The sequence below is a fragment of the Alexandromys fortis genome, unplaced genomic scaffold (genome assembly GCF_014885135.2).
Source record: "Alexandromys fortis isolate MF-2015 unplaced genomic scaffold, M_Fortis_MF-2015_v1.1 scaffold_302, whole genome shotgun sequence".
NCBI classification, from domain to species: Eukaryota; Metazoa; Chordata; class Mammalia; order Rodentia; family Cricetidae; genus Alexandromys; species Alexandromys fortis.
In genome coordinates this window covers 461,568-488,411 of record NW_026068267.1, presented here as the reverse complement: position 1 = coordinate 488,411, position 26,844 = coordinate 461,568, and the positions used below count along the sequence as shown (strand labels likewise).

Here is a 26,844-nt window from a genome sequence, read left to right as displayed (position 1 = left end):
ACTGAGCCATCTCTCCAGTCCTTATTATTATTATTATTATTATTATTATTATTATTATTATTATTATTATTATTATTATTATTTTGGTTTTTCCGAGACAGGGTTTTTCTGTGGCTTTGGAGCCTGTCTTGGAACTAGCTCTGTGGACCAGGCTGGTCTCGAACTCACAAAGATCCGCCTGCCTCTGCCTCCCGAGTGTTGGGATTAAAGGCGTGCACCACCATCGCCCGGCTATCTGACGTCTTTAAAGTGATCGAACTACTTACTAAAGAAGCCAGGATTTGAACCGTGTCTACAGAACCACAGGGCCCTTATTGAAACATTTTTCGTAAATTTTCCAGAGGTACATAAAAGCAGAAAGTTGAGATGGGATAGCAACACGGGTTTGGAAATATTCCCATATATCGTAGCACTAGAGAGCCCGCCCACGCGCCGGAAGTCGTGAGGCCAGGACTACATATCCCATATCCCAAAACTCTCTGCGGTGCTTCCGCTTTGGTGACGTCGTAAGGACGCTAGCGCGCGGGATTTAAACTGCAGCGGTTTAGGCGGCGTTATTACTGAGCTGTATTAGCAGAGTGATTAGTTTCCCAACTTCTTGCATTTGTTTTACCTGCTGCTGTTCTCAAGTCCATGGAGTCGCTTCACGCCCGATTGTTTCCTGGTCTTTCCATCAAGATTCAACGGAGTAATGGTGAGGACAGGGTCCTGAGGCCAAGGGGACGCAAGAGCGGTGAGAATGCCAAGATGGTTACCCAGCCCCCAAACAACAAGCTTTGGAACACTGTTTTCCCCATCCCACAATGAGGGGTTCGATGTCCCTGCACTGGTTGTCGGTGTCCCCTACACTGGAAAACATTGCCCTCCCTGGTTGTGGGTCCTTTGCCAGCTTTCTGGGTGTGGGCGGAGCACCTCTGCTGTGCGCCTGAGTTACACGCGCCTAGGTTAGAGCCCGTGGCTGTACTTCTGCGGCATCTTTCTCTGAAACTGCTCGGCTTTCTAGCCTCCAGACGGGGCTGTGTATGATGCGGTTGCAGTATGTTAGGCGCAGGGATTCAAAGTTAATGAGCAAGATCCCTGCTCTTAAGGAACTGGTAAGACAATCTTATGTTTGTATTAAGCGATGACTACAGGTCGAATAATGTGTCATTTGTGCGATAGCAGACAACGACTGAGTTAGGGAAACCCGGGAGGTCAGCTCTTATTAACTGATGCGGTCAGGAGCAGCTCCTCTAAGGACTTTAGTGACTTCCTTGCTCAAATGAACCTTCATTCTATTGCAGAGTCTGAATCGGAGATGAATACTTACCCTATGTAGCTAGGGTGTCAAGCCTGTTCCCTATCCACCTAACTGTGGGATGGTCAAAGGGTGAATCCCCACCAGGATTATTAGTGTTTGTATTGAGTTTTAAAAGGGGTGGAAACTGATTTTCCCTTCCTGGGTAAATTCTATGTTGGAAGTCTCTGTAGGATCCTAAAAGCTAAGTGGAGTATAAAAGTTAAGTTCTCAGCAGGCAGATGGTTAACCTCAGATCTTTTCATACACAGGCTTAATTCACAGTGCCAATATAAGCACAGTGAACTTGGAGAAATCCTGTGTTTCTGTGGAATGGACAGAAGGAGGTAACACAAAGGGCAAAGAGGTGAGTTCTATGAGAATGTTTATATGGCGTTTACCTGTGAGAGCCCGGTTTCTGAAGTTGTGCTGTCCTCTTTGGACACGCTTGACCTTCATTTAGTCAGGTGTTCCAAATTGAAGCAATTAGCTTCTGGTGTGTCCCTGGAGAGCAAATTGCAGTGGATCTTCTAAGGTTTTGCTTGTTTACCTAAACTGGGGTATGAGTGCACGCTACTGCTTCAGTTTGGGTAACAACATTAGTAACCCAGGAAAGGAAACGCAGGTGTGTTTTTCCAAATGCCAAATCATAAAGCCCCTGGTGATGGAAGACACAGGTGAACAGTGGAAGATGCGTTCCAGGTGGGGTTTGGAAGGGATGCGAAGGCTACTGGCAGGTATCAATACTGATGTCTGAGTTGTAAAGCTGGCTGGCCATAGGCAGAACAGACAGAGCAGACTCAGGATGCTTTGGTAGCAGCCAAAAGACTGAAAAGAAACTGGAGAGTCTTCATCTCTGGCAACCACGGTGTTTAGATTTAGTAGGGAACCATGCAATATTGAGAAAAGTAGGAGGAGGCATGGTGCTCTGAAAAGTCATTGGTCTGTGACTATAAAAACCCAGATTTCTAGTCTGTCTCTGCCTCTGCTTTGTATACACAAAGTCTTCCTAGTCATGTCACTGCTCTTAGAAATTCATTTGCTGCCGGGCGGTGGTGGCGCACGCCTTTAATCCCAGCACTCAGGAGGCAGAGGCAGGCGGATCTCTGTGAGTTTGAGGCCAGCCTGGTCTACGGAGTGAGTTCCAGAAGAAGCTCCAAAGCTACACAGAGAAATCCTGTCTCAAAAAAAGGAAAAAAGAAATTCCAGTTGCTAACCTATGATGAAGGTGACAATGACAGTGTCTGCCTCAGAATATTGGGAGGATTTAGCCACAGAGCCTTCTGAACTGATTCCAGAGGGAAAGACCATGCATTGAGGGTTGGGAATGTGGGTGAATAAGATGCTCTCTCTCACTGAGTGTCATAGGGTAACACAGGAAGGTCTGCTGTGGTGGTGCGTACCTTTTCTCAGTGCTCAGAAGGCAGGGGCAGGCAGATATGGATGGGCTTGAGGCTAGCCTGCTTCACATAGTGAGTTCTAGGCTAGCCAGGTCTACATAGTGAGAGCCTGTCAAAACAATATATATATGTATACACACACACACACACACACACACACACACACACACACGTCTTTTTCCTTTAAAGAATACTTGTGCCTTGCAGTGGTGTTGCACACCTTTAATCCCAGCACTTGGGTAGCAGAGATCTCTGTGAGTTCCAGGTCAGCCTGATATGCACAGTGAATTCCAGGACAGTTAGAGCTGCATAGTGAGACCAAAAAAATTGTGTGTGTGTGTATGTGTGTGTGTGTGTGTGTGAGGAGGGAGGAAGCGCCTGAGTGTCATGGTGCACATGTGTCCCGTGTGAGGATTTCAGGACAAGCACGGGGAGCTGTTTCTGCCCTTCCGCCTTATTGAAATAGGGTCTTTCCTTTCCACTGACATAGTCCTCCATGCCTGCTAGCTTGGGAGGCTCTGGGTGAGTCTCCTGTCTTCATCTTCCATCTTGATTTAGGAATGCTGGAATTATAGATCTTCTGCCTGCCCACACAGAGTCTGTGGCCAACCTGTATTAAATAGAGAGACCCTTTATCACAGAGAGAGAATGGGGCAACGGTAGCACCATCTTTAATTCCAGTACTCAGAAGGCAGAGGTAGGTGGATCTGGGGTTGAGGGACAGGTCTACAAAGCAAGTTCCAGGACAGCCAGGACACTCTGTCTAAAGAGAGAGAGAGAACGAGTATGTGTGAGATCTGTACAAGTGGGGAGGAGACGGCTTCATCAAAGGCCTCACATGTTACTGTATTACTCCACTGAGCCACATCTCCGTCTCTAAAGCCTCTTTTAAAATCTTACTCCAATCACATAGAGTAAGATCCACACTCCCCGCTCTACTCATGCCTGTGCCTTTCTGTTTTCACACTCTTGTTCTTTGTCCTAGGATGCTCGGTGTGACTATATGTAAGAGACTTGGGATGTATTGCGTCTGGGCTCTTGTGTTTATGCTCTGTGTAGTTTGAGGCTTGAGCACAAGGTAGGAGCGTGTGGCAATCAATGCAAGGAGTGTCCTCAGGACAGTGGTCAGTGCAGTCCTTGCCAGCTTGTGCGAACAGTGATGCTGTCCTCATCTGACCAATGTGGCTTGATTTCTACCCCTTGGAACAAATGACTTCTCTTTCCCATTAGAATTGGAATTCACAGAAAGGTGCGATACTGAGTTTCTCTTTAGTTACCATCTCTTGCATGCCCTGGCTTACTCGTTCCTGACACGGTTGAGCAAGGCTGTTAATAAATACAGTCTGGACTGGAGGTATAGCTAAATGATAGAGCACTTGCTGTGTCTGTTAAGCCTAAGTACCAGCTCCAGCACTGTAAAAAATAGAAAGTAGATGCAGTGGTATTTAGGTGGTAAGGCTTTCACCCTAGGGTGTTAGCTTTGTTTCAAAATATAAAGCAGGTGAGATCCATTTAGTGTCCTGTATGCATGTGTGGTGCTGGAGAGTGGAAACAGGGCCTCACACGTGCAAAGAAACTTTCCCTCTGAGCCACCTCCCGCAGCTGGATTCACTGCTCCAAACCTGAATTGTGCTGGTGAAGCTGTTCCTAAAGAGTTACAGGACTCTGGTGATGTAAACCCAGAATTGTGACCTCATTGTGGGTGTGAGCAGGAACTAGGAAAGGCATCAACAGGAAGGTGTGACCGGGAAGAAGTTTCTGGGCCCAGTAGAAAATGTAGGTAGACTTAGCGTTAGGTAGCAGCTTTCGGGAACCTACTCCTGCTTTAAGATCCCAAGAGGCCCTCCAATTTGACTATCACCAGCCGGTTAGAACACGTTTCCTCCTTCGTGTCAGCCAGCAGGAAGTGCTCAGGGGGCTGTGACCAGCAGGACATCAGTGTCCAGCAGATCAGTAGGACAGCCAAGTGGCACAGGTCTACTGTGGACTTCTGTGTGCCTGCCTGTCTGCTTTCCTCGCCACCTCCTCAGCACTCACAGTCTCCCGTTGGCTTGGAATCTGGAAACCCATTCCATCTAGATGGTAAACCATTACTAAGGAATAACTATTTTGTAGTGCTCAGTGCTTAATGGAACGTAAGGTTGGTAAAGCCCAAATCGTGCCTGGCTTGATTACAGCCATTCATTTAGGTCAAGGACTGTTGCTTCACTGAAACTCTCTTGTCCTTGCAGATTGATATTGATGATGTGGTTGCAATAAACCCAGAACTCTTCCAGATTCTTCCCTTACACCCGAAGGACAATCTGCCACTGCAGGAAAATGTAACAGTCCCGGTAAGTGCCTGCCATCTGACCATAGCTGCTGTCTGTCCCTGAGAAGTCACTTGTTCCCTTTTTGCTGATTCTGTCCTGGACTGCCTGGGCTCTTATCACAATCCAGAGGCTCACAAGAGGACCCCGCCGACTGGTAAGAGCCGTACGTTGTGGCAATTTGTTCTGTTTTTCAGAAGCAAAAACGCAGATCAGTCAACTCCAAAATTCCAGCTCCAAAAGAAGGTAAGTGGCGGATTGTTGTCATAGCGTTTTTGCTGTGGGTTGAGGGTCCCAGGGCCAAAGTATACTTCTTGCCCTAATGGAGATGTGACTTCTGTATAAGCTGGGTTCTCCTTTTTCAGCCATCTTTCTCTGGGAGGAAGAAGCCAGCCTACACCTAACCTCTAACCTCTGAGAGAACTGTACATTTCAGACATTTGTTCTCTGGCCTAAACACTTGTTCTATGGAGTCTGATGTGGGGGAGAGTGAGAATCAGTTCCTGTTCGGCCTGCTTCCTTCCCTCAGAGCCCGAGCCTTACAAAGCGGCCGTGAGGAAAGCACAGGTGTAGTTTTGGGCTCTGCGGGCAAGCAGTGGAGCTGAAGATGCGGCTGTGATCCTCACAGGAAGCTAAAGCAGGAGCATGGAAAATTCTAGCTGCCTTGAGCTATGTAAAGAAACTACTGCTGGACGATGGTGGTGCACGCCTTTATTCCCAGCACTCGGGAGGCAGAGGCAGATGTTTCTCTGTGAATTTGAGGCCAGCCTGGTCTACAAAGTGAGTTCCAGGACAGCCAGGGCTATTACACAGAGAAACCCTGTGAAAACCTTGAAAATAAAACAAAATTAAAAAAAAAAAAAGAAAAAGAAACCATCCTCCCACCCAAAATAAAGCAGCTGAGGGTGGTGGTGTACACCTTTAATCCTAGCTCTTGAGGCAGGAGGATCTCTGAGTTTGAGATCAACCTAATCTGCATAGCAAGTTCCAGGACAGCCAGAGCTATATAGAGAGACATTATCTTCTGTATCATTCCAATTTTAGCGTATGTGCTGCCGAAGCGAGCACAAGGGACGTTGTCTCAAAAAAAAAAATACATTAATAATAATAAAAATTTAAAAGTAAAAGGGCTGGTGGGATAGTTTATCAGCTCAGAGCACATCACACAAACCTCACAGCTTGAGTTCCATCTTTAAAAGGAGAAGGAGAAGCTGTACCAAGTTGTCCTGTGATCTCTACGTGTGACATGATATACAGGTCCCGTAAACACGTGTGCACAGCCTGCAAGAAAGTGCATGTCATCAAGGGATATGGACACTTTCCTGGTGGTTGGTTTTGTTTGATTTTAGTGTACGTGCGCGCACCCGTGCGAGTCAGTTCTCTCCTTCACCATGGTTACCTGATGAGCTATTGTGCTGTTTTATTTTCGTTGCTTTAGATTCATATTATTTTTTAAAAATTCTGTGTGTGGGGCTGGAGAGATGGCTTAGTGGTTAAGAGCATTGTCTGCTCTTCCAAAGGTCCTGAGTTCAATTCCCAGCAACCACATGGTGGCTCACAACCATCTGTAATGAGATCTGGTGCCCTCTTCTGACCTGCAGGCATACACACAGACAGAATATTGTATACATAATAAATAAATAAATTAAAAAAAAAAATTCTGTGTGTGTGAGTCTGTGCTACACATGAGTGCAGGAGCCCAAGGAGGCCAGAGGCACCGGATCCTTCTATATTTGGAGTTAGAAGCCACTGTGAGCCACCGGATGTGGGTGCTAAGACCAGCCAGTCCTGTGGAAGAGCAGTATACTGTACATTCTCTCAACTGCTGAGCCATCTCCTCTCTCCAGCCCTGGTGTTTTGTTGGTTTTTGTTAAGGATTGTGGTATACTGTCTGCATGTATGCCCGCACGCCAGAAGAGGGCACCAGGTCTAAATACAGAAGGTTGTGAGCCACCATGTGGGTGCTGCGAATTGAACTCAGGACCTCTGGAAGAGCAGCCAGTGTTCTGAGCCATCTGAGCCATCTCTCCAGCCCTGGTTTTGTTTTTTGAGGAAGGGTTTCTATGGAGACTCACTATAGTGCTCAGGCTTGCCTCAAACCCGTGGCCCTCTTGTTTCATTAGTTTTCTAAGTGCTTGGATTACAGATTAGAGCTATTTGACTTTGTTGCTTTGCTGAGGATTGGACCGAAGCCGTCTAAATGCCCTACAGCTCAGCTATTCTCCCAGCCCCGGAGCTCCTTTAGGTGTGTATATGAGTCAAAAGTAGGAACAGAGGTTGGGGAGATGGCTCAGTGGGTAAACTGCTTGCCATGCAAGCGTGAAGGCTTTACTTCAGGTGTCTCACCACACATGTAAAAACCAGACATGATGCAGGTGAGGCAGAGACAAGACCTCCAGGGCTGGCTGGCAAGCGAAAATGGTGAGCTCCAGGTCCAGAGAGACACTCTGGCTCAGAAATGAAGGTGGAAGGTAGTACAGGAGGAAAATCAGTGTCTCCTCTGGTCTCTAAGCATAGCCTGGTGCGTGCCCTCTGCATAGTCTTGAACACACTTCTGTATGCCACATACATACACAAGTGTGGAGGAAGAAAAGATTACAGAATTTCCAGTCACTCGCCAACAAAATTATGGGGTTTGAAGGAAGGGATTGAGACGGGGTTTGTGTAGCCCAGGCTGCCCTCCAGTTTGCAGACATACCGTCTTATCCTTCTCAAAAGTGTTAGGACTGTGGCATGAGCCTCCTATTTAACTTGCTTGGAAAAAATGCTTAAAATTTTTATTTATTTATTTATTTATTTATTTTTGGGTTTTTTAAGACATGGTTTTCTCTGTGTAGCCCTGGCTGTCCTAGAACTCGTTCTGTAGACCAGGCTGGCCTCAAACTCAGAGATCTGCCTGCCTCTGCCTCCAGAGTGCTGGGATTAAAGGTGTGCACTACTGTGGCCCAACTTTGGTTGCTTCTGCTGTTGTTGCTGTTAGTTTGCTTGCCTTTTTTTTTTTTTTTTTTTTTTTTTTTTTTTTTTTTTTTGAGACAGTCTCGCTGTGACCCTGGCTGGTCTAGAAAATGCTATGTCTATCAGGCTGCTCTTAGGCTTTCAGGGGTCTGTGTGCCTCCCTGGTGCTGGGTTGAAGGCTTGGCTAGTTGTTTCTCTGTTTTCCTACAGCTACAACTTAACTGTGTCTCAGTTAACTGTTGTTGAGATCCTCTGGGCTCTGGGGCCGTGGTTAGCCTATTCTGCTAAGTATCTAGAGCAGTGAGGAGAGCCCAGACCTTGTCCTGACAGCCTGGGTGTCTGAGAAGTGCTCTAGCACTTATTAGTTGAGTATTGGGCAAGTTATTTAATGTCCTTGAGCCTTACCACTTTCTTCCAGGAGAGGGGCATATATTTGCTATGTAATGCTTTTTTTTCTTTTTGTTTTGTTTTTTAATTAAAATTTATTTTACGTGCATGGGTGTGAAGGTGTCTGAGTGCCTGGCACTGGAGTTACAGACAGCTGTGAGTGCTGAGGATTGAACCCAGGTCCTCTGGAGGAACACCCAGTGCTCTTTAACTGCTGAGCCATCGCTCCAGCACCTTTCCTTTGTTTTAAATCTGCCTCAGCCTCCTGAGTGCTGGAATTACATGCATGTACTACCATGGCCCGTCCTTATTTTGTTGCTGTTATTGTGATAGTCTAGGGAAGGAACCTAGGCCCTGTGCATGGTGAGTAGATTCTCCACTCAGCAGCATCCTCCAGGCACTCCCTTATGTTTGCAGGTGTGGGAAGATAGTAGGGGTAGGGACCACTGCTGTTAAGAGTGCTCACTCTTCTTCCAGAGGACTAGAGTTTATTTCCCAGCTCCTGTGCCTGGCAGCTCACAACCGCCTATAACTCAGCTCTAGGGGATCTGATGTCCTCCTCTGGCTTCCTGGAGCATCTGCACACGTTTGTGGTTACACAGACTTATACACATATACATACAGTAAAAGTGAATCCTTGTTTTGTTTTTTTGAGACAGAGTTTCTCTGTATGGCCGTGGCTGACCTGGAACTTGCTCTGTAAACCAGGATGGCCTTGAACTCACAAAGAGGTTTGGGAATAGTGGTCCTTGGTCTTCATGCTCTTTCCTGGGCTCTCTCGTCCAGGTGTCTAGGTTCTAGCCTGCCTGTGCACTCTCCTGCTGCTTTAGCTTACCCCATTGTGCAGCACTGATTGGTCCTCCTGGTCTTAGGTCTTCGAAGCCGCTCTACTCGCCGCATGTCCACTGTCCCCGAGGTTCGGATTGCCACTCAGGAAAATGAAATGGAGGTGGAGCTGCCTGTGACTACAAACTCTCGCAGGCAGTTTTCAGTTGCCAGTGAGTAATCTGTGTGTTCTCCCTGTATAAGGCCTAAAGCAGCTCCTTATGCCTTATGTGTGCCGTGCTTTCCCAGGGTTCTTAAAGTAGACTGTGTAGCTCTGGAACTTGCTCTATTATAGACCAGTCTGGGCTTGACCTCAGAGATCCCGCTGCCTCTACCTCCCAAGTGCTGAGATTAAAGTTGTGCACTACCATGCCGTTCGTTCTGTTTGTTGCTTTGAAACAGGGTCTCTTCTCGTTCTGTACCCTACAGTAGCCTGGAACTCACTATGTACCCTAGCCTGGCCTTGAACTTGTAGAAATCATTCTCAGTCTCCCAAGAGCTGGGATTACAGGTGGGAGTTACCATATTCAGTTTAAAATTATTTTTTTTTAAAATATTTATTTATTATTTATTATGTATATAATATTCTGTCTGTGTGTATGCTTGCAGGCCAGAAGAGGGCACCAGACCCCATTACAGATGGTTGTGAGCCACCATTAGGTTGCTGGGAATTGAACTCAGGACCTTTGGAAGAGCAGGCAGTGCTCTTAACCGCTGAGCCATCTCTCCAGCCCTAAAATTATTTTTAAATTATACTTTTTTACTTACTTTAAGGGTGTTTGTTTGGTTGGTTTTTCGAGACAGGGTTTTTCTGTAGCTTTGGAGTCTGTTCTGGAAATCAGTCTGTAGACTAGGCAGGACTCGACCTCACAGAAATCCGCCTGCCTCTGCCTCCCGAGTGCTGGGATAAAGGCCCACACCGCCACCACCTGGCTAATTTAAGTTTTTTTTGACCCCAGGTGCGATCCCTGGCTGGAAAGGGTGGTTGGATTTGGAATGAGGCAAGAGGAAAAGTCCACGTTGTCCATGATCTGTTCAAATGCAAGTTAGGACAGCTGCTCTGTGCTTCCTGCATCCCCAGTGACTCTTGTTCTCCTACAGCTGGCCTCCCTAGGCCCTCCTGCCCTGCAGTGACAGAATTACCATTGTTGATGGTCAGCGAGGAGGCCGAAGAGCAAGTCCACCCCACCCGAAGCACGTCTACTGCAAACCCTGGGAATTCAGGTTAGACATGCCGAGCTGCGTGCTCTTCTGTTGTAGCAGGATAGGCAGTTAACACCGGACCTGCCTGGGCACCTGAGTTCAAACCCTTTTTTACCTCGAAGGTAGATTTCCCCATGGTTATGGACAGTCTTCCCCAATACACACGAGTTTGCAGAAGCCGTTTGCTGTGGGTGAAATGTCCTCGCAGCCAGGTTCTTGAGAACAGCCAGAGTGCTTGTGAAAAAGTAGCATATCTTACCTTTTCTGTTTTGTTTTACTTTGAGACAGGGTTTCTCAGTGTGACAATCCTGGATGTCCTGGAACTTGCTCTGTAGACCAGACTGGCCTCAAACTTTTTTTAAGATTTATTTTTATGTGTATGAGTTTTACCTACAGGTGTGTCTGTGCACCATGTGCATGCCTGAACCAGAGAAGGTCAGAAGAGGGCATTGGATTCCTTAGAACTAGTCTTATAGATAGTTGTAAGCCACCATGTGGGTGCTGGGAAACAAACCTTGGTGTTCTGCAAGAGTGAATGCTGTAACCACTAGGCCATCCTAACCCTGTCTTATTTTGATTCTAGAGAAAATAGCTGCAGAAGCATAGAACATAGGTCAAAGCCAGAGTGGTGTGGCTGTTGCTGTGACCTCACATTAGCCCAGTTAGTACTTCATGGACTTGTCCATCCAAGAGTCAGACAAAAGGCTGGAGAAGGGGGAGGGGTGTTAGTGAGGTGGCTCAGCATGTAAAAGATGCTTGTCACCAAGTCTGATGACCCGAGCTCCGTTTCCACGTGGCAGAAGGGGAGAACTGACTTCCAGTGCATGGCATGGCAGGGACATACACACAAACACTAATTTATAAACAAATAGAAGGCTAGGCATGATGACACATAACTTTGATCCCAGCTCTAGAGAGGCAGAGCAGGGCAGATCTCTGAATTTGAGGCCAGCCTGGTCTATCTACAGAGTGAGTTCTGGGACAGCCAGGGCCACAAAGAGAAACTCTATCTAGAAAAAAAACCCAACCAACAAAAACAAAATAAATAAAATCAAATGGAGTCCACAGAAGGAAGACCTGTTCCTATGGAAGGCCCAGCACTCAGTGGAGTAGCCAAGTACTACAGCCCAGAGCAGGTGAGTAAAGAGTGACTTCCTTTCTTCCTTAGTTCGGAGGAAATCATGTATTGTGAAGGAAATGGAAAAGATGAAGACCAAACGGGAAGAGAAGAGGGCCCAGAACTCGGAAATAAGAATAAAGCGAGCTCAGGTGACTCTTGGGAGATGTGGGTACCCTGACAGATAAGCAGTCAACATGTAGCTGGCCCTAGCGTTTCTAAGGCTCCTATTCTCGTATCCTTGAGGCTTACTTGCTTATCAGAACTTAGAAAATAAATGCATAATTCAAAAATTATCTAAAGATGTTCATATGAGCCATACTTAACGTTGATTGGCCAGTGGGGAAGTCCATCATGTGCTCACAAGGTCCAGCACTGTTGCTGGGCATACCTGCTTGCTTTCCCTCCATCCCTTGTAACCTGTGTTACAGGGCAGACGCAGTGTCGGTGGAGTCTTCTTAGTTGGGTAATTGCTCTGAGGAAACCCATTCTGCTGCTTTGCCTCCTAAGACGTGGAAAGCTACTCTTGTTGTCTCTGGTGCATGCCCAGGCTCCCCCCCCCCCCCCCCCCCCCCCCCCCCCCCCCCCCCCCCCCCCCCCCCCCCCCCCCCCCCCCCCCCCGCTAATCCTGCACCCCAGGACCTCATGCCTGACTTCTCCGAGTAGAGCCAGGGTTGAGGCCCTCATCAGCTGTGAAGCTGTTGCCGCCTGGTGTCTTGGGTCTAAGAGCAGCTCGCATGTTAACAGTCTGCCTTTGTTCTTGCCTCCAACAGGAATATGACAGCAGCATTCCAAACTGGGAATTTGCCCGGATGATTAAAGAATTCCGGGTTACTATGGAATGTCACCCACTCACTGTGACTGATCCCGTGAGTATACCAGAAAGTCTTCCACCTCCCTACCTGAGCAGGGCAGGAAGGACACTGAAGGGCAAGGAAAAGGCATGTGTGATCCTCACTCACTCTTGAGTGCTATCTGGAGAGTTTTCTCTTTTTTTATGTTTCTCTTTTTTTCCACTCCCGTTCCTTCTGTGCACGTGTTTGTGCAGTTCCAACTCCTCCCACCTCCCCATCTGTGTGTCTGTGTATGTGTGTTTCTGGGGATTGAATCCAGGACTACCGTATATCTGAGCACACAGGCCCATTGAGATATATCCCTTGTGGGATCCTCCAACACGTTTTTGTGTTTTAATTTTTTTGTTTGCTTACTTGTTTTGGTTCTGGTTTTTTGGGACAGGGTTTCTCTGTAGCCCTGGAGCCTGTCCTGGAACTAGCTCTTGTAGACCAGACTGGCCTAGAATTCATAGAGATCCGCCTGCCTCTGCTTCCTGAGTGCTGGGATTAAATGCGTGTGCCACTACCGCCCGGCTCATGTTTTGCTTTGTTTTTTAAGACGGTGTCTCAGGGTTGGAAGATGGCTCAGTAGTTAAGAGTACTCGTTCTTCCAAATTACCTGGGTTTAGTTTCCAGCACACACATGGCGGCTCACAGCCAGCTGTAATTCCTTCCCCTTGGCTCCCATGTGATGCACAGACAGACATGCAGTCGCAATAGCCCTGCACTTTTAAAAAGGTCTCACTCACTATGTAGACCAGACTGGCCTGGAACTTGCTGTGTAGACTAAGTTGGCTTTAAACTGCCTGCTTCATCTTACTAGGCCTGGATGGAGGTGGGTTAGGACTTCCCACAGGGCAGGGAAACTTGATTGCTCTTTGGGCTAATGAGGGAGGGGGACTTGATTGGGGGAGGGGGATGGAAATGGGAGGCAGTGACGGGGAAGAATCAGAAATCTTTAATAAATAAAAAAAATAAACTGCCTGCCTCTACCTCCCAAGTACCAGGATTTACAAGTACATGCCACTACATCCACTTAAATGTTTTTCTTTTAAATTCTGTTTGTTTATACCATGAGGAGGGTACTTGAGCACATTCCTATATGGAAGTTGGAGGATAGCTTCCAGGAGTCAGTTCTCTCTACCATGTGGGTCCTAGGGATTGAACACCAGCCATCAGGTTGGTGTAGGGAATCTACCTGTACCTGCTGAGACAGCTCACTGGTTTGTCTTTTCTTTTTTCTTTTTTTTTTTCTTTTTTTCCCTTCCACCCTTGAGAGAGTCTCAATGTATGCCGGGATTACAGGTATATGCTGTGAAACTTGGCCTTTTTAAAAACAAAAACCATTCTGTGCGTGCATGCATGCCATGGCACACAAGCAGAGACCAGAGGGCAGCTTACTGGAGTTGGATCTCTCCTATCGTGTTTGTTCTAGGGATGGATCTCAGATCATCAGGCTTGACAGAAGCGCCTTTACCCACTGAGCCATCCAGTCAGCTAGTTGTTTTGTTTTTCAAGACAGGGTTTCTAGGTGTAGTCCAGGCTGTCCTGGAACACACGTTTTAGACCAGACTGGTCTTGAACTCCCAGAGATCCAGAGATCCTCTCCCCTCGCCTCTGTCTTCTCTTCAGAGTTCTAGGATTAAAGATGTGTTCCACCACTGCCCAGGGTCAGCTAGTTTGTTTGTTTCATTAGTCAAGGCTCAGATGAGACTCCCTGCTGCAGGCTGGCCAGACTGCTAAGAACCAGTAGACTGTGAAGGTAGCGGAGTAAGAACCAGGAATTTAGAACAGCTTTCTTGTTCCCTAGAGTGGTTAACAGGGAGACTGAGGTCCGAGCATCAGATCTCATCCTCTCTTGCTAGGACCCAGAGAGGGGTTGAGGGTGTTTTTTGGTACTGTCTGATCTTCCATGTCTCCTCATCCTCCTGCAGATCGAAGAGCACAGGATCTGTGTCTGTGTTAGGAAGCGCCCGCTGAATAAACAAGGTGAGCTGTTTAGTTAGAGGCATCGGACTGACTGAGAGGAAGAGCCCATGTTTAGGAGCAGCCCCTGAAATATTCTCCTTCTGCAGAACTGGCCAAGAAAGAGATCGATGTGATTTCTGTTCCCAGCAAGTGTTTCCTCTTTGTGCACGAACCAAAATTAAAAGTGGACTTGACAAAGTATCTGGAGAACCAGGCCTTCTGCTTCGACTATGCCTTTGATGAAACAGCTTCTAATGAAGTTGTCTACAGGTTAGTCCCTTTGGTGTCTTTTCTTCCTCGTGTCCCTTTCTCCCCCATCACTTTCTCTTTGTGACATCAGACACTGAGCTCCTCCCCTCCTCCCTGGCCTGTTGTGTTTTATTGTGTTGACTAAGGTTTCTGTTCTGCCTGGTTCCCATAGTCGTTAAATCCCAAAGGAAACGCACAGAGGTCTACATTAATTATAAACTGATTGGCCTAGTATCTCAGGCTTCTTATTAACTCTTATATTAGCCCATAAATTTTGTCTGTGTTAGCCACGTGGCTTGGTACCTTTTTCGGGGAGGCAGTCACATCTTGCTTGCTCTGTGTCTGGCTTCCTTTCTGTCTGGGTAACTGCAGACTGAAACTTCCCTCTTCCCAGAATTCTTTTTTTTTTTTTTTTGGTTTTTCGAGACGGGGTTTCTCTGTGGTTTTGGAGCCTGTCCTGGAACTAGCTCTTGTAGACCAGGCTGGTCTCGAACTCACAGAGATCCGCTTGCCTCTGCCTCCCAGTGCTGGGATTAAAGGCGTGCGCCACCACCGCCCGGCCTTCCCAGAATTCTTGTTGCCCCGCCTCTACTTCCTTCCTGGTCACCCAGCCTATACTTCCTGACTGACTACTGGTCAACCAGCGTTTATTTAAAATTCAAGTGACAGGGTAGAGGCCATTGTCCCACAGCATTATTGGACCAGCTCTCTGATCCAGGGGCTCTGGCCATGTCACCAGAATGCTGTAGCAGCCCAGTCTTGCTGACTCACGAGTGAACTATTACCCACTGTACTCAGGTCCATGGGTGGGTGTAGGGGAATGTCATACAGTAGTGGTACTGGAATATCCTGACTGTCGGGAAGCCAGGATATACTTAGAGCTGCAATAGGACAGCTAGGAGGCCGGAGCTGCAATGGGACAGCTCAGCCCTGGAGGAAAGGGGTCCTGACTATGGGGGAGCTAGGATACCTGAAGCTGGGGTGCAGTGGGGGATGGTCTCCCCACAGGATATAGAGATCCTGCTCTTCTGGAGAGCCGCTACAGCTGAGTTCTGCTCTGTTCTCTTACTGGAGCGTTCTAGCAGAGCTCTCTGCTGCTTCTCTGGCCCAAAATGTTTCTTCTGCTAAAGGGAAGACCCTTGCAGAAATCTAGCAGTCTCCTCCTGCTCCAGCGAAGGCCTTGCTGAGGCCCCCTAGCAGGCACTCAGGGGACGTCATAGCCAGGTTCTTCTCTGTACCAGCTAATGAATCGTCACCGAGACTCTTCTGAGAAAGAGATTTTTGGGGGGAAGGAGGAGTCCAGGAGAGTGGCTGTCTCTGCCACTTAGTGACAGCTCTTAACTGAACCGGTGGAGAGGCTTATATAGGGCTTCTCAGGGAGCGGAGTCTTCCCAGGGAGAAGGGGATTGGTTATTTTTTCCCCTGCTCAGGGATTGGTCAGTTTAGCTGGTCAGGGGCAGAGCTGGCTCTGACTTCATGGCCAAACTGTGTTTCTTTCACTGGTTCTTTTTAGCTTTTTGACTCTAATCTTAAGGACCCGGGCGTATTTCTTTCACTGGCTCTAATTCTAGGGACAAAGTGTGTTTCTTTAACACTAGTTTCAGAACCAGGGCACGTGTCTTTAGTCCTGAGTTCAGCGATAAAGATGTTTCTCTCCCTGGCCCAGGTCCCAAATACAGGTTGTGTTTCTTTCTCAGACTCTGGGTTCAGAGTCTGGGTGTTCAATGATTGGTCAGTTTCCTGCTCCAATTGTCTTTCCCCTACAGTAGCTACCAGGGGTTCTTCTAGTTGTTGGGGCAGAATCTTATTCTGTAGCCCAGGCTAGCTTAGATGTGTTACTCAGATGACATGACAATCTTGCCTCAGGCTTCCAAGGGCTGAGATTACACCTTCCAGTGGCTTATACAGCTACCTCATGACCTAAATGAGTTTAGCAGACAGGTGACGTGACGTCAGATCTTCTCTGTCCAGTATCCCACTCAGCATTTATGTATTTATTTATTTTTTTGTTATACATGTTTTCAAGACCGGGTTTCTCTACGTAGCACTGGAACTTGCTCTGTAGACTAGGCTGGTCTAGAACTCATAGAGATCCACTTTCATCTGCCTCCCAAGTGCTGGGATTAAAGGTGTGCACCCCCACTGGTGGTGGCAGTGGTATGTGTTTGCGCATGTGCACACACGTGCGTGGTATGCCGTGGCGTGTATGTGGAAGTCAGAACAACTCTGAGAAGTCAGTTTTCTCCCTCCACCTTGAGTGTAGAAAGTACTTTTATCAGCTCAGCCATTTCTCCAGCCTTAAAGGATTTGGGTTTGTCATTTTCTTGTTAAAGAGGTTTGGTGGTCCATTCCTATACTTCTGGCCCAGGGGAAGCTGAGGCAGAATGGTCTTAAATTTAAGACCAGACAGTGCTTCATAGAATTTCATCTTGGTTGCTTATGCCTATAAGCACGTGAGAAACTGAGCCAGGAGGGTCTCTGGATTTAAGGCCAGTCTAGGCTGTATTTTGAGACCCAAACTATGCCAAAGACCCTATGTAGTTCACAAATGCAATATTTTAGGTCTGTGTGTCCTCTGCCCTTTGTAATAGACCCTGTGGTTGTATCTGGGGATCAGAGGAGTGACTGTTTGCCTTAAAGTCAGGGACATCAGCTTGTTCCTGGCAGGTCAGTTGAATACTGCCTGCACCCCTTTCATTTAGCTAGGAATTCAGATTGGTTAATGGGATGGATCAGGGTGGACTGTAGGGATAAGTCCCACCCCTTAGGGGGCGTGTTCACCTCAGGCTAAAGTTTGCCTATAAATTTGGCGAGAGTGCTCCCAGCGCTCGCTTCTGCTTTCCTGGTCTCCGCAGGAACGGTGGTTCTGTAAGTCTATTCCTCCATTAAAGCTGTCTATATTTTGACAATCTGTCTGCATTCGCTTACGCCGATGGGGAAGTGATGTGGGAGTGTCATATCAATCTGTTTTCATTGGTTAAGCAATAAAGAAACTGCTTGGCTGGCCCTGATAGGTTAAAACATAGGTGGGAGGAGTAAACAGAATATATAAAATTATATGCAAGTAACATGCAGGCATTATGCCATTTAGTATGAAGGACTTGACTGAGGGTCGACTCAATAGTAAAGTGTTGGCCTCGCATGTGCTAGACCCTGGGTTCTGCCCCACCACAAAAAAAGTAAGTGATTTAAACATCAGCTTTGTGCTGAGTATCAGTGGGTGCTTCCATCAATCCCTCTTAGATATTAAGGAATAGCTGCACAAATGCCCTTCTCTCTGCTCCATCCTTTCTCTAGGTTCACTGCAAGGCCACTGGTACAGACGATTTTTGAAGGGGGAAAAGCAACCTGCTTCGCCTATGGGCAAACCGGCAGTGGGAAGACTCACGTGAGTATTTGAGTCCGGCAGAGAAAGCCTTGTGTAGTAGAGCAGTCGGTTCTTGAGGAGTGGTCCAGATGCCCGTCACTAGCCACTTGCCCTGCCGGGTGAAGAGAGGAGTTCTAACAGGTCCTATCTCCTGGCTCTGGCGTGACCCATGGTGGTGGTAGAGCCAGCTGTGTTCTGCTGTGCTGTGGTCATGTGCTGCTGTTTTCTTCTGCAGACAATGGGTGGAGACTTGTCTGGTAAATCTCAGAATGCAACCAAAGGGATCTACGCAATGGCTTGTGAGTAAACTGTTCTCCACATAGGGACTGGGCGTGGAAAGCTGTTTACTTACACAGGCTCTTCCTCCCAGCCCGGGATGTCTTCCTTCTGAAGAGTCAGCCTCGATACCGGAACTTGGGTCTGGAAGTTTATGTGACGTTCTTCGAGATCTACAATGGGAAGGTAAACTGACTGAAACCTCAAAGACGGCTAGAAGTGGTGAAGGCAGCCATCTTGTTAACTGTGGCCTTGGGCCTACTCTGCCTGGCATATGGACCTTTTCTCTGAAGGCGAGGTGGAAGGTCCGCCCTGTGTGTGAGCTGTTCACCCGTGACCCCAGCTTCCCCCTCCTGTGTATTCTCATGTCCACCCCCTCCCTCTCATCTTCTATTCTCTGCACTTTTGTAGAGCAAGACCTCAATAATAAAAATAGCTAATATCATTAATGGGATATTATGTGCTAAGCACTGGCTAGTCTTTTTTTCCCTCAAGAGAGGTTTCTCTACGTAGCCCTGGCTGTCTTGGAACTCACTTTGTAGACCAGACTGGCGTTGAACTCAGTCCACCTGCCTCTGCCTCCCCAGTGCTGGGATTAAAGGTGTGTGCTACCACTACCCAGCTGCTATTCTAGTCTTTTTGTCTTGACTTTACAGGCTGGGAACAGTCTAGAGTAACTTGCTCAGGGTGGCACAGCTAGTTAAGTGACATTGATGTGAACCAGGGAAGAGGGGTCTGTTACCTGTCGGCACATGCTCTGCCTTTCCTGCTCCTGGCCCTGTTCAGGCTGGGGCAGGCTCTGTAGGAAGGAGTCAGCCAGGGTACCCGGCACCTATGGCCCTATGCTTATGCCCTCTGCCTGGCACAGGTGTTTGATCTGCTCAACAAGAAGGCCAAGTTACGTGTCCTGGAAGACAGCAAGCAGCAGGTGCAGGTGGTGGGACTGCAGGAATACCTGGTCAACTGTGCTGATGATGTCATCAAGATGATCAACATGGGCAGCGCCTGCAGGTCAGAGCTGTGGCGAGGGAAGGGAACCATTGTAATACCTAGTTCAGGTAATGAGGCCTCAGATCCACACACAGGCATGAGAGCAGGAGGAAGCCATTTCTTTTTCCATGTAGTTCTCACCCCAGCAGGGTATGTGAGGGCCACTCACTACCTTAAGTGAGGCAGATCATCCCAGGAACAAAGAACAACTTAAATCTAACAAAGGTAGGCTTGCCTGGGATCTGGGATCCTAGTTTCGTCTTGTGGAAGAAGTTAGCAGTCCTGGAGACCATGGCGCCCCTATGCAAATGTAGGGGAGTGCTGGCATGGGGCAGAGGCTGCTGGGTAGTTGCAGGGCTCAGTTTTATCTCACATGCTGGGCAAGAGCTTCCTGTCTGCTCCATCTGCAGTAAGGGCCCTCGCGTTTGGTCAAGTGGTTTACGACGAGACCCTTTCCTTGTAGCTGACTCAGCTCCTCCTTACCTTCATGAGGTCTGACAAATGCCCGAGCACAAAGAATCCAGTACTGATTTGGCTGCCTGAAAAATATTAGGTCAAGAGCTGCTGTCTTGGCCGGCAAACTAGAGGTTAGAGACAGGAAGACACAGGGCTTCTTAGGATCCTGATCCGTGTCCCTGCTTTACTGTAGATTTTCCTGCTCTGCCCTGGGATGGTTAAACACTGGGGTTCCCTGGGGGTAGTGGTCCCTGAAGTTTGTAACCTTTCTTTGCCTTTCCCTCCTTTTAATAGGACTTCTGGACAGACATTTGCCAACTCCAACTCCTCCCGCTCCCATGCCTGCTTCCAGATTCTTCTTCGAGCCAAAGGGAGACTACATGGCAAATTCTCTTTGGTGGATCTGGCAGGGAATGAACGAGGAGCTGACACTGCCAGCGCTGACCGGCAGACTCGCATGGAGGGTGCAGAGATTAACAAGTCTCTCCTAGCTCTGAAGGTAGCAGGCATTTGCTGGTGGTGGCCTGGAATGGAGTGAGTAGGCTACATGAGCAGTGGAAAGAGGCTTCAGTTGTTTGTGCTGCCCCACAGGAGTGCATCAGGGCACTGGGACAGAACAAGGCTCACACCCCGTTCCGTGAGAGCAAGCTGACACAGGTGCTGAGGGACTCCTTCATTGGGGAGAACTCGCGGACCTGCATGGTGAGTCGAATGACTGCGGGTGGGAAAGTAGATCCAGAGCTGCTTCCCAGGGAGACATAGACCTGATTGTGGGCAGGGAGCTTAGTACCTCTCTCTGCCCGTGTTCTCGGGCTCCTGACTAGACTTCCACAGCCTGCAGCCTCCACCTTTCCTATAGACAAGGAGGAAAGAATCCATTCTGTAGGTGCTGAGGGCAGTCATTGCTCCTTTATCTGGTAAAAGGGGCTCTGGAATTCAGGAAGTGAACCTTAGTAGATGCAGAAGTAAGTCCTCCCCTTTCCCACAGCTTCCCTCAGGTTCCACGACTCTGCCTTCCCTGCCTTATCTCCAGGTGCTGCTAAGTGAGGTCCGCACTATCCCCCTCCCTCTGCCCTAGGAGCAGGGCCTTGCCCTGAAGGATAGGTTTCTCTGTCTAAGCTCTATTGGTATTGGTTAGTGCTGCTGCTCCCTCGTCCCCCTCTGACAGTACAGGGGATTGAACCCAGAGTTCTTACCTTCTCTTGCCAAGTATTTTATCCCAGTCCCTAAACCCTTCTCTCTGAGGCATCACCTCATGGACTGAGTGATCTGAGCAGGGGCCACCAAGCTTCAAGATGTGTCTCTGATAGACAGGATAAAGGAGCAGGGAACCTGGTCAGGCTTGCTGGCCCACCTGTAGTCACTGTCACTATGCAGCCTAAAGCTGGAGAGTCATTCAAAACCAGCCCAGGCAACATGAAGACCCATGCAGGGAACCTTTAGTTCTGTCTGGTTTCAAGATACGTGGTTTTGCTAGATAGCCTAGGCTAGCCTCAATTTCACAATGATCCTGAGTACGAGGATTATAGGTATCAGTACACACCCAGTTTGGGGGGCCTCTTTTTTTCTCTTTCTTTCTTTCGATATGGTCTTTCTATGTAATCCTGGATATCCTAGAACTCACTCTGTAGACCAGGCTGGCCTCAAACTCAGAGATCCACCTGCCTCTGCCTCCTGAGTGCTGGGATTAAAGGCATGGACCATCACACCCAACAACTCTTTTAGATTTTTAAATTTATGTGTATGGATAGTTTGCCTGCATATATGTATGTGCACCAAAGGTGTGTCTGGTGCCTCAGGTCCAGAAGAAGGTGGGATTGCAGTTAGCCATGGTTGTGAGCAGCCATGTGTGTGTTGGAAATTGAACTTAGGTCCTCTGCAAGAACAAGTGTACTTAACCACTGAACCAGCTCTCCAGTCCTTTTTCTTTTTCTTTTCTTTTTTTTTCCTAGACAGTGTCTTACTATGTAGCTCCAGCTAGCCTGAAACTCACTACATAGACCAGGCTAGCTTCAAACTCAGAGAAATCTGTCTGCTTTTACCTCCCTCATACTGGTATTAAAGGCGTATGCCATTGCACCCAGCGGTTTTTTTATTGAGTTTGTTTATTATGTAAATGTGTGCACATGGACATATGTCATGGTAGTCATGTGGAGGTCAGAGAACAATTTGTAGGAGTCTATTCTCCTCCTGTGTATATTTAGGTTGTCAGTTTTAGCAGCTAAAGTGGCTCCCATGCCCACGTGGGAACGGTTGCCTAGCAGAGCGCATGCGCGTATGAGTCCTCCTGTCCCTTGTCAGTCTCACCTTCTGGCAGCCATCCTGGTAGCCTCTAAAGAGCAGATTTTCTAGTGTGCTCACTTTGTGGTCCCCACCTCTGACCACTTGTTCCCTCTTTCTCAGATCGCCATGATCTCACCAGGCATCAGCTCTTGTGAATACACTTTAAACACGCTGAGATACGCAGACAGGTATGAGGCCTGCGTCCAGGTGGGATGGAGAAGGGAAGTGGTCGGAGCACTCCAGCGACACTGAATTTCCTCCCTAAACAGGAACTCTTCCCCTTCAGTCAGTAAAACAGTGAGGGTCTTTCCATGTCAGCCTCGGGTTTATGCCTCCTCTCCTGAGCTGAAGACTAGGCGCTACTTACCCCTTGTTACCTGAGTCTCGGTGCACTTCTGTAGTGAGTGCCCAGGGATTGCTGGTGAATTCAAAACCCTCTTAATTCCTCAGAGTCAAGGAACTGAGCCCCCACAGTGGGCCCAGTGGAGAGCAGCCGGTTCAGATGGAGACGGAAGAGATGGAGGCCAGCTCTAACGGAACCGCGGAGGCAGTCAATGTAAGGTGGGAGGGCGGGATGAAACGTGCCTTTGAAATGAGCTCTGGGCCACAGCCTTTACACTGCTGTCTCCCCTTTCTGCCTTCAGTTCTTCAAGGAAGAGGAGGAACTGTCTTCCCAGATGTCCAGCTTTAATGAAGCCATGACTCAGATCAGGGAGCTGGAAGAGAGGGCCATGGAGGAGCTCAGGGAGATCATACAGGTACAAACTGGTCCCAGCCAGGGAGGGATTGGCAGACCACTCTTTTTTTGTTGTTGTTTTGTTTTGTTTTTGTTTTTTTTTCGAGACAAGGTTTCTCTGTAGCTTTGGTGCCTGTCCTGGCACTAGCTCTGTAGACCAGGCTGGTCTCGAACTCACAGGGATTAAAGGCGTGCGCCACCATCGCCCAGCTGGCAGACCACTCTTGCACAGCCCACGGAGCTCAACTCTATTCTGGGAACATCATCTGGGCTTTGCTCCTGTTTTGTCTTTGGGTTGGGACAATGCAGCCATGAATACCTGGCTCTACTCGCCTGGAACACTCCTGTGTCCTGTGCTGCTGACTAAGGATGCAGGGGACATCATATTTATTAAGCGACTGTTCATGGACCTACCACACCTCACTCTTGTAGGCGTGAGCTCGTTCCCTGTTGAAAGGCATGTAGTCTCACTGAGCCTCAGTTTCCTTGTCTCTGTAGTAGTATTGCCTTGGAGGGTGAAGTGGTGGCTTCTGCAGCTGCCCCGCAGAGCCAGCGTGAGCTGAGCCCCAGGAAGTGGGAGGTGCTACTTCAGCTGTGCGCCTGCTATGGAGAGGGTGGGGAGCATCTCCTTCAGTGGCAGGCTGGAAGCAGAAAGAACGAACTTGTGCCACTTAGGAGACTGCTGTGAAGACATGTCCTCCCTAGCTGCTGTGTCTGGGGCACTGTGACTTGGCCGTTTCAGGACACATCAGAGTTGGCTGTGCACAGAGGAAGATAGGTAAAGGCACAGTCAGTGGGCCCTGGTGCTAAAGGGTCTTCCATCTGGCACGTACCAAAGACTCAGATTTTATTAGGATGCAGTGAAGCCTTCGAAGGGACTTCAGTAAAGTAGCAATGTGGGCAGAGCACAGGCTTGGCGTTTGGTTTTGTTTTTAATGTGGTTGAGTGTTTTTGCCTGCATATGTATGCCATTTTCATGCCGAATACCCAAGGAGGTCAGAAGAAGGTTTTAGAGCCTCTAAAACTGATTATGAGCTGCCACGTGTATCCCGGAAACTGACCTCTAGAAGAACAAGTTCTCTTAACCACCAAGCCATCTCTCTAGCTCCTGGTTTTGTTTTTTGAGACAGAATAATAAATACATAACCTTGAGCTCTCAATTCTATTTTGTCAGCTTCCCAAGTACTGGGATTTTAAGTGTGTGCCACTTAAAATGTCAGGAAAGGAAGAAAAGGAGGGGACCAAAGAGCCAGGTGTGGCGGCTTGAATCTGTGATCCCAGTATTGAGTTAGAGGCTAGCCTGGGTTACAAAGTAAGCACCTATTCTTAAACATAGGGCCAGTAGGCTCAGTGGTTGTTTTCCTGGAGTACTTGTGAGGCTCGTCAGCTGGGTACCTCCTGTTACTGCTCAGGAGTCCATAGGCCGCTCTTAGACACACAGAGAGTTCCAGGTCAGGCTGGTCTATGTGAAGCCCTGTTACAAAGGAGGGGAGGGAGGGAGTAGTTGTCATTCCAGTTCTCCTGACTCTTTAGAACAGGATCAGCCAGGCAGTGGTGGCGCAGCCTTTAGTCCCAGCACTAGGGAAGCAGAGACAGCTGGATCTCTGTGAGTTCAAGGCCAGCCTGGTCTACAGAGCTAGATCCAGGACAGGACAGCCAGGGCTACAGAGAGAAAAAATGACAGGATCAGTGATGTCATTTATTTGACAAGGGACAGCTTTGGGATAGGAAGAATCTGACTAAACTCAGGCTAAGGATTTCTTCTGTTTTGAACCAGGGTCTCTTGAAACCCAGGCTGTCCTTGAGCTCCTGAATCTTTTCTTTTTTCTTTTTCTTTTTTTTTCTTTTTTTTTTTTTAGTTTTTCCAGACAGGGTTTCTCTATAGCTTTGGAGCCTGTCCTAGAACTAGCTCTTGTAGACCAGGTTGGCCTTGCTGGGATTAAAGGCGTGCGCCACCACTGCCGGCGGGGAATCTTTTATTCTTTTTTCCTTAACATATGTTTATTGTTTGGGGGTGGGTATGGGTGCCTGTGTGGAGCTGTAAGGTCAACTTGTAGGACTCAGTTCTCTCCTACACGTGGGTCCTGGTTACTGAACTGGGGCTGTCTCTCTAACCCTACCTCCTGAACTCTTGATTCCTACCTCTGAGTGCAGAGATTATGGGCATACACCACCCCACTGCGCTCAGGCTGAGCCCTTCCTGGCTAAGAGTATGGCCTCCCGCGGATGCGACTGTGTTGCAGATGGCTGAGCCCTGAGGATGATTTGCTGGATGTTCGGTGAGTGTGAGCTGACTAGGTTCTCCTGTTGTTGCAGCAAGGACCAAGCTGGCTTGAGCTCTCAGAGATGACCGATGAGCCAGACTATGACCTGGAGACCTTTGTGAACAAAGCAGAATCTGCCCTGGCGCAGCAGACCAAGCACTTCTCAGCCCTGCGAGGTGGGTGTCGCCGCTGTACAGGTGCAGCAGTGCTGGCCTGCGGCTCCCAGCAGTACAGGCGATGGCAGTGGGGAAAGTGCTTTCAAGACAGTAACTCTGTGCCCCTCTCCTTCCTTCCAGAAGTCATCAAGTCCCTGCGCCTGGCCATGCAGCTGGAAGAGCAGGCTAGCAAACAAATAAACAGCAAGAAATGGCACCAGTGATGACCACAAATAAAGATCCGTTTGCTCTCACAGCAGCCTCTTCCCCTCCCAGCAAACCTGGGGACCTTCTAACTTTGGTTAGGAACTAAGTTGGATGGGTTGTGGGAAACACCGGGTAAGGGGCCTTAGGCCCAGGAAAGCTAGAGGAGGGACGCTCTTCTCCTCCTCAGTTTGAGCGGGAAGGAGCTTTTCATGACTGTTCTCCCCGTCTTCCTCCCTGCTGGGCTGGTTTCCCTGGTGCAGCATCCTGGCCTCCTGAACAGCCAGGCTTCGGGAGAAAAACCTGTCCTTGTCCGGCGTCGGCTGCCTCTGACCTGAGCACTCTCATGTTTTATGCTTTCAGAAAAAAACGTTTTGAGACCTCTTTGTTTTGGTTTTTTAATCTAAGAAAATCTCTGTTTTCTGTTTTATGTATTTTTATTTGTACTTAATAATAATAAAAATGTCAGACTCTGATTGTCAGAGACTGCAGTCTCTGGAGCCTTTAGGACCAAGGACACTGCCACCACCTTGGGCTCTGAGTCTCTTTTCTTCCTAGGAAACCAAGTCCACAGTTTCAGCAAGAGGCTGAAGTTCCAGCCGTTGGTTTGCATTGCACTCTCTCTACAGCCCTAGCTACAAAGCCCAAAGCTGTGGGGATTGAACCTGTTAGGTGAACTCTCCAGTACAGCTGTAGCCCTGCTGTTTAGTTTTGTTTTGTTTTGAAACAGCGAGAAAGATGATTTATTGCACACGAGTTACACTTGGCCACAAGTGAGGACAGAAGTGTTTGTGCAGAAGGCCACAGGTCCAGGGCAGAGGCCAGTGGACTGTACTGGTTGTAATGAAGATGTCAGGTCTCTCTGTGTCTGTGAGCAGATGGTGATGTCCCAGGTCCACTGAGACTTATAACTGACAGCAGCACACGGGCCAACAACGTGGACCAGCGCCCTGCCCTTCAGTATCCCTCACTTCTGCTCCTGCAGCCTTTGTGGGTGCTCCTCGGCCTCACCTGTCTCCTACACCTGAGCCTGTGCATTCGCCTCTTCCTCCACTTTGTTTTCATGGCGGGGGTTTCGAGGAAGATGGGCCAAGAGACTCTTCATTCATTATTTTTGTTGTTGTTGTTGTTGATAGAGATTGGATGTAGAAATTTATTTTTTTTTTTTGGTGTTTGAAAGCACGGTTTCTCTGTGTTTTACTGGCTGTCCTGGAATTAGCGCCAACAGGCTGGCCTTGAACTCTGAGATCCACCCACCTCTGCCTCCTTAGTGCCGGACTAAAGGTGTTTTCCACCACTGCCCAACTGAATGTAAACTTTACACATGCTCAGTACTTGCTTCATCCGTTATTAAATGCTTAGTGTATACTGATTGCAGGAATGGACCTCACTTTTCTTATCCATAAAAAATAGAAGCCAATGCCATTAATAGTAACAATACTGCTTATATGATGTTGTTACAAGATTAAGTGGGTTCTTAGTAATGCTTCAAATTCTCTTGTAATTGTTCACTACCTAGAATGTGAATCAGCAAAGAATGGCTCACAACCATCTAGAATGAGATCTGGTGCCCTCTTATAGCATGCAATCA

General features: G+C 48.2%; 1 protein-coding gene across 4 annotated transcripts; it reads left to right on the top strand.

Annotated features, from left to right (window-relative positions):
- The first annotated feature begins 141 nt into the window (after window positions 1-141).
- On the top strand, window positions 142-26,613 carry Kif2c (kinesin family member 2C). 4 transcript variants are annotated; one of them, XM_050131923.1, is made up of 21 exons: window positions 142-733; window positions 1,549-1,643; window positions 4,908-5,009; window positions 5,183-5,231; window positions 9,200-9,325; window positions 10,254-10,376; window positions 11,524-11,624; window positions 12,246-12,341; window positions 14,240-14,294; window positions 14,381-14,543; window positions 17,820-17,910; window positions 18,125-18,188; window positions 18,260-18,351; window positions 19,034-19,176; window positions 19,906-20,110; window positions 20,203-20,313; window positions 22,015-22,082; window positions 22,345-22,450; window positions 22,539-22,652; window positions 24,947-25,070; window positions 25,191-26,613. In XM_050131923.1, exons 1-21 carry the CDS (start codon window positions 634-636, stop codon window positions 25,271-25,273), a joined length of 2,211 nt encoding a protein of 736 aa, XP_049987880.1. In that variant the 5' UTR covers window positions 142-633; the 3' UTR covers window positions 25,274-26,613. The 4 variants fall into 4 exon arrangements, with proteins under 4 accessions (XP_049987880.1, XP_049987881.1, XP_049987883.1 ...); XM_050131924.1 differs by having other exon boundaries at window positions 146-694; window positions 25,191-26,612; XM_050131926.1 differs by lacking the exons at window positions 142-733; window positions 1,549-1,643 and adding an exon at window positions 4,205-4,758 and having other exon boundaries at window positions 25,191-26,612.
- Window positions 26,614-26,844: the final 231 nt, after the last annotated feature.